Consider the following 7,493-nt stretch of genomic DNA (forward strand, 5'->3'; position numbering starts at 1 on the left):
ATGTCTCTTCATCAAAAGTGTATTATTATGACACTATCTACTAACCAGGATATTTTTATTCTTCCTTAAGATCAACTCTTACTTCTTTCTGCATATAGGGCTACCTTTGATAGTAAAGGGCCTCTCCCCAGCAGAGGTGTATAATAGTTTGAGCCTCTTCATCCTGGGAATTGCAAGTGTTCGTTCATTTTAACATTTGCTTTTCATAAAGTTTGCTGGTTCAAACTATTTTCAACTGTGTTAGCCCTGTGACACAGTTCGCCTAGGTCACTGCTATTGCTGTAAACTTAATTTTTCCATATTTTCACTATTAAAAGGATAACACTAGCCTTCTGGGAATGAGGTAGCATTACTTCAAAGTTGAGTTTTAGAAAATGTATCAAACTCGTAACCTTCTTAAAAAATGTGTGCAAAATATTAAGACAATTTCTACACTTAAAAAAACCTCATGACTCACCAAGTTTTAAACCATCTCATACAAACTCCTCAAGAAAGATAACTGTCTTTAACACATTTTAATAAATATAATTTACACTGTCTTTTAACCAGCTTGTCTAAGTCGGCAGGCAATGGGGTAAAATTATTACTCAGCTTACATAAATTATAGTTTATTCTGAAATAACTGTTAGCGAGAATGAATGGAATATGCAATGACAGCCTTCCCTAAGTCAAGAGATATTATTTATTTATATTACTTATATCATACATATGAATTTATAGCATTATTTATGTTTCTTATTTTTTACTTATTATTGGGAGTAAGGGGAAGGACTTAAATTAGTAACATTTCTACCAGAACTTCACAGTACCAGTGTTTTCGCTTTATTTTAAACTAGCCATCATGAAAAATCTGATTTAATACTTTCAAGCACTTTCAGTAATGATTATTCAATCATGATATGAATCAGCAAATTTGTTGCTCCATTAAACTGCTTTTAAGACTACCAAAACTTGCCCAGCTCTTCTGTCACATCTTTAGCAGAGGAAATGGAAGAAGCTATTACAAGGAAACCTGAAAACTTGAAAAGTTTCAAAACCTGGACAATTACTCAACAGAATTTTCTTCTGAAAGACATTTTGTAGACGTTTCCCATGTTATCTCCTATTCCGGATGACCCATCAAATCACATTCTAAACAGGCATTCAACACTTATTAAGCACCCACTGTGTGCAGAGACAGCACTATACTAAGCAAAGGAGCATAGGGTTCTGCCTCATTTTATTCCTGCATAAATACACAGCAGTCGTGATTTATTCTCTCAACTTTGTAGAAACGTGAGCTGCATCCACATGGCTGAATCCATGGCATTCATTTGGACTTCCTGGGGGCAAGTTCTCTGGATTAGACAGTCCCATTGGGACATCGCTCGGACCCTTCACCTTCCAGCCCACGCAGGACAATTCGCTGGCGTCGACCACACCTTCCGCAGGTGGTTGGACCGCCTGAGCCAGATGCACCCGGCCCACCTCCCTTAGCAGGGGTTCCGAATAGAAGTGTGAAAATGTGTGCAAGGACTTTTGCAAATCAGAGGACTTGTTGAAAGGTCCAGGGGTCCAGGCGTGAAGGGAAAGTAGCCACCCCGCGGGGCGCCCTCTCCCCGGCATCCCCCGGGACTGGGGCACTGCGCAGGCCGCCGCCGATCCCAGGGCGCAGCCAGCGCACCTCGGGCCTAGCACCATTAGAAAGGCAAATCGCAGAGCCGGGATGCATTTAAATGCCCGGCCATGGGCCCTGGGGGTGGCTCTCCAGCGGACGCCGCTGCAAGGGCCTCCAGGGCGCGTCGACCCCGGGGCGCTGGGCGCGGCCCGCGGGCGCACCCAAGACCTCAGCCCGCAGCGCCCGGGCGTCTGCGCCAGGCCGGGGCACGGGAGGGCACCCAGAGCCCCCGGGCCCGCGTCCCCGGCCCCGCCCGGGTCGCTCGGCCGCCTCCCAGGGAGAGGGCAAGCGCCCGGGCCCCCGCCCGCGGCCGCCGGCCCCGGCCCCCTCCCGATGCACCACACCTAGCAACCGGCGCTGACAGGACGCAGTGGCGGCGGCAGCGGCGGCGGGAGGAGGAAGCGGAATGGCTGCCGCGGTGGAGCCACCCCCGCCCCCCCGCTCCACCTCCCCGCGGCTGCAGCCGCCGCCGAGCCCTGACAGCTCGAGCCGGGGCGGAAGCGCCCGGCGGCGTGCAGCGCCCGCCCTCCGCTGCCCTCAGCGCCTCGGGCTGCTCCGACCACCCGGGCTAACTAACTCCGCGCCCCTGCCTAGCGCCCAGCGCCCGCCGCCCGCCGCGCCCTCCGCCCCGCGCCCCGGCGCTCGGCCCCGCCGCCGCAACCCCGCGCCCCGCCGCGGCGCTCCCCGCTCCCACCACTTCGCAGCCCGCGTGCACGCCCCTGAGTCCCCCAGCCGCCCGCCCGCCCGCGGCACCTCGGGGCGCCCGCCCCCTCCCCCACCCCAGACCGCTCCCCGCCCCCCCGCTCCCCCCCCCCCGGCACCTCGCGCCCCCGCATCCCGCCACCCCCACCTCGGGGCTCGCACGCGCCCTTCCCGGCCCGCTGCCTCCCTCACTGCGGGCCACCCCTGGCCATTCCGGGGCTCCCCGCCCAGGCAGGAGTTTCCGCGCGCCTGGCACCTCCGCCCACCCCCGGGCCATTTACCGATGTGGTTGTCCTCGATGTGCTCGATGAGGTCGGCCAGGGTGGGGAAGTGGAGTCCGCAGCCCCCGAATCGGCAGGTATTGGAGAAGAAGGAGGCGGCGGCGATGCCTGTCATGGTGCTACATCGAGAGCCCCCCTGGTGTCGGCTCTGCGAGGGCCGGGCGGGCGAGGGAGGGAGGGAGGCCGGGTGGGGTGAGGAGAGGAGGGGCTGGGGGAGGGGGAGAGAGGCGGGGTGAGGGGAGCGGCGAGGACGGGACGGAGGGAGAGGGGGCGAGAGAGATGGAAGGAGAGCGAGGAGCCACCGGGAGGCAGAGGGGAGGCGGCGGCTGCGGCGGCGGCGTCGGGAGCGGCGTGGGGAGGGCGGGGGCGGGGGCGGGGGGGGGAGGCCGCCGCAGCTGGGAGGAGGGACCAGGGCGCGCGGCTACAGCTGTGCGGCCCCAACCTCAGCGCCTGGACCCAGGCCTCACCTGCGAGCCCTGCCACCAACTTTATCTCGCTAGGCCTGCCCTTTACAGCTTGCCATCCGTGCCATCTGTTTGGAGCCTCCTTGGTTATGTATATGACGTTCTGAATGCACCCACATGGATTAATTACACCTACCTCCCTACGAGGAGAACTCAGGGAGTTACCCTGGCCCCTCTCGGGGACATTTTTTTGTACTCAGCCACCTGTCTAGGTGTGACACATTCACAGGGGACCCGGGAAAGGTAATTGTGTGCACCTTCTTCTTTAAACCTTCTTTAGAAAAAGTCTGCATTCTCCGGAGGTTTGTACTAACTAATTGATTTTAATGAAGCTTCCCTCTAGGCCAGAAGAAAATCTTAGCTTTATTTAAATTTCAAAATAGAGTGCTTGGTTGTCAAGTGCATTTGCCTGTGTTTTACATATGTACCACGTTTTTAATACTCCCTGCTCCTTCTAGGAAAACAAAAACTAAAATAATTTAATCACCCGAAATTACAGCACCCCACTGCACCCACTCCACCATCTCAGGTGTGATAATTAACCCATCCTCAGGTCACCCACGGCGGAAAGGACGGTGCATTGGTTAAGGCTAGAAGGAATGGAAACAACGGCAAGGGAAATAGTGACTCTTACTTAAAAAAGAAGCGATTTCATCCTGTGAGCATTTAAACCATAATGTTGACCAGGTAACCACTTAAGTTGAATTTAGTAACTTCCCTGAAAACCAGCATTTTGCTGAGAATCAATTACTTTCTTGTCCCTACCCCCTCCTCCAGTTGCAGTCATATTTCTGCTGTGAAGTGTCTATTTGCCAGTAGCACTTTTCAGGTGCCTAAGAAATACTACACATTATCAGCAGTTTATGACCCAACAGTACATTTTTTATTAATATTAATATATGCATACTGAATTTAGCCTTTTTCCTTATGGCAAATTTCACTTACCCTCTGGTGCAGATGAATGGAGAAATAGTATTCCTCCCTTCATAAACTCTATGCATCCCTGTCTAGTGTTATTTCTAATAATGGGATTTTTTGCTTTTCATACAAGTTCTTAGAGTAAAGGTACATGTAATATGTCTATTGCTACAGGAAGTTTTATGATCTGACCATCACCGGTGTCATTTTCTCTTCTCATCTCTTCTGTCTTGCAGCTCACAAGGTGACAAACTTTTGCTGAGATGAGATTTGGCTTGGGTGGGGCTGGGGCAGCTGTGTCTTGAAGTTCAGTTTGGTGCCAAGAATGGTTTCGTGGTCCCAATGAGGGAGGGGGCAGGGCCCTGGTGGGCCTGATAATGAGCCAGGGACCCAGTTGGCAGGGGACTGAGGCCAAGGCCAGACAAGGGTCTAAAGAGCAGGAGTTAGAATTCTAGATCTTGAATTAGAATTTTGGCAGCTGTGCAGTACATTCAGCTGCTCAATCAGGGAAGGCCTTCAACTGAGAGCAGGCAGAATATCTGGCAGGCACACACCACACCGAATGACATGGAAATGCAATACAAAAACTTCAGCCAAAAATGGTGCCAAAACAGCCACCCTTAGAGATGAGTGTTAGGCACCCCCACTGTGCAGCATCTGGGAGCCCCAAAAGCTTTGAAGAAGTAGCAATTCTGTCCTCTGGAGGAAAAATTGTCTACGTGGAGTTACTAACTCCCAAGAGTGTGGAGAGGTGGTTCGGGCAACAGAGTTCCGAGATGGAAAGTGCCAGAAATGTGCAGGTGAAAGATGAAGGAAGTAAGGGGCCTGGGTTTCACTAATGCATGGCTTTCTTCTACCTCCTGTCAGTTTCACTATTCCTAAAATAAAACCTTGCTAGACCAAATTGAAAAAATATATATTTTTTTTAAAAAATGAACTGAGCTAAAATAACTTCCGAAGTAAATCAAGATTTTTATTTTTAAGACAAAATTATTTTCTCTACCTTGGATAATTATTACTATTTTATAAGGAATCAGTTCATTTTGCCTGAAAAAAATCCACCCTACTACTTCTTCATATATGACTGAAGCTTTGTTTATGTGTCATTCTGCTTATACTACTTTTTAAAAATCTGTATACTCTAGGCATTTCTGGTGTTTGTATAAGATACGTGATTGTGATCTCTTAGATCTGGAAGATGCTCTGGCTGTCAGAACCACTGGTTTTGGAAATGTGATAAACTGAGGCCAGGGGCATCAAGCAAGTTCTCCCAGGTGTACACAGACAGTTTTTTCTCTGTACTCGTGGTGCATTTAGAAGGCATTGATAGACAATAGAAGGACAAATATATAGATAGTAACCACATGCAAAGTTTTTTTAAAAATTGCTAATAGCATGCTTACCTTACTGTACTTACATTTTTAAAGTGTTTGTTTCAAGGGTATCCCTTTAGATAGTCAACATCTAAGCTACAAAAATATATAAAACAAACAATTCAACTTATTGCATCCGAGAGAGAAGGTGATGACTGACATACCTCTGTACTTGCAAAAAACATTTATCTGTCTGATTTGGGAAGTAAAAATATTTGAAAGGAGAGGGACAGTGAGGGAACTGAGAAGTCAGATTGATATGACAGTGGCTGTAGACAAGAAACATTCTCTGGGTTTAAGAGCCTTCCTTGAAAACATCTGTCTCTCCCCAAAGCCTAGTGCCTCCCAATGTGTAGGCACAAAGTATGGATGTGCAGTGGCCCCACAGTGTGGTACTTAGCATTACAAATGGTTTGCGATCCCATAACAGTCTCTCCAAATCCAGCATGTCCAGTGCCCTCGAGATGGGGCAGCTGCCAGAAGGTGTGAATCCACTGGTCTGATGGAGCCAACTAAAGACACTGAGGATCCTGCTTCATACAGCTGTCTGTCCTCCACATGCAGGAACTGGTTTATTTTGGCATACGCCGATAATCAAAACCGTGCACTTCCTGTGTCCTGTGTGGACATCTGTTAACGATGCAAGAGGATCTATATGAACATTAGATTCTATCTTGAATCTAACTCTATACTGCCTTCAACTCTAGCTTTCTCTGGCTTTTTAGATTGTTTTCCAGGTCCCTCTTGAGGTGCTTTTCAGGTTTACTAGATATTTCTTCTATTGTCACCACTGTGTGGAATGAGCAGATCATGAACCTTGGTCTTCTTCAGCTCATGCAAGTCTGTGGACACTTAACAATGTCTGATGTTCCCCGGCTCTTGAATACTAAGGCTGCCACTTCCACCAACAGCAACCTTGGGCTCAATGGCATGCCTTCTTTAGGCTGCATCTTCTTCTAAGGAGGATGATGTCTATTCCAGGTTTTATTGTTTGATATTTATGCAACCAAGTTCTCTGTATTGATTTTATTCCAGCTCAGAAATGAATCAGCTTTATCTGCTCTCTGCTGATTAATTTTCATTTTGTCCCCCAGTCTCATTTTGCCTAGGATTAAGAGCTAGCCTTAGAATGAGTAATGGGGGTATTCTCATTAGTTGCCACCAGTGACCTCATGAGTGTTAGCCCCTAGTTCTCCACCTGGCTGCTCCTGCCTACTGACTGTATACATAGTTATGGCATTTATTTCCAGTTCCTTTCAGGACTTTTCCAGAACTAAAGCAGTAAAACACCCCACCAATCACTGCAGTTCTAATTGAGTGTCTTGGATCCATTCCCTTACGTTATGTGCTACACTGCTACCCAGATGATAACTCCAAACCCAAATCTGATGGGAGCCACTGCTGCTCACGCCAGCCCAACCTGAGATTTAGAATAATGTTAACAAAAGCAGCTAAGCAATTGCTATTTCATTTTTGCCTTTAACCTATCTTGATTGAACATCTATGCAAGGCTCCTGTTACACAACTCCAGAAGGCTCTATTTACATAGGCAACTGCATGAACAGTGACCCTGGGATCTGTGCAGCCTTGCAGTCCTGTTCCACCGTGCAAGATATAAGGGATACAATTTGAATGAGACAAGCCCAGTCTCTCCTCACACGAGAGAGCACTAGGTGCTTTGCAAAGTCCTCCTCAATCTATTCTAAGGGTCTGCTAGGGGTGGCTTGGTTGGACTCCATGTACTCCCCTCTTGGCTGCTCTAGTATCTATTATTTCCCTTCTTTCCAGCTTTGGCTCACTCAGATGATAACTTCAGTTGCTGTTGACTGTATTGGAGGCACTAAGGCCACTAATGCTTGTAAAAGACTGTGCAACCTATTTTGCCCAAAGATATGTTTTTAGGCGTCACTGATTCTCACACAGCAATGCACAGTCTTGAGGATTTCTATAACCTCAAAGGCTACTAGCACCTTTTTTGTTGTAGCTTTTTGAGGTTTTACCAGCTCACACTATTGCAGTCCATTTCCTCTAGGACTCAGACAAGTATCAGTGGAGATTGGACTAGAAGATCAAATTGGGAATACTACTCCATGATCTC

General features: G+C 48.7%; 1 protein-coding gene across 1 annotated transcript in view; it reads right to left on the reverse strand.

Annotated features, from left to right (window-relative positions):
- JAZF1 (JAZF zinc finger 1) overlaps nt 1–2,990 on the reverse strand; it is a 356,585-nt gene extending 353,595 nt beyond the window's left edge. Inside the window, exon 1 of the mRNA XM_030932576.1 lies at nt 2,641–2,990. Within this exon, the coding sequence (XP_030788436.1) occupies nt 2,641–2,755 (115 nt within the window). The 5' untranslated portion in view covers nt 2,756–2,990. The remainder of the gene's footprint in view (nt 1–2,640) is intronic.
- Between the last annotated feature and the right edge of the window lie 4,503 nt (nt 2,991–7,493).

This window comes from Rhinopithecus roxellana, chromosome 6 (genome assembly GCF_007565055.1).
Source record: "Rhinopithecus roxellana isolate Shanxi Qingling chromosome 6, ASM756505v1, whole genome shotgun sequence".
Taxonomy (NCBI): Eukaryota; Metazoa; Chordata; class Mammalia; order Primates; family Cercopithecidae; genus Rhinopithecus; species Rhinopithecus roxellana.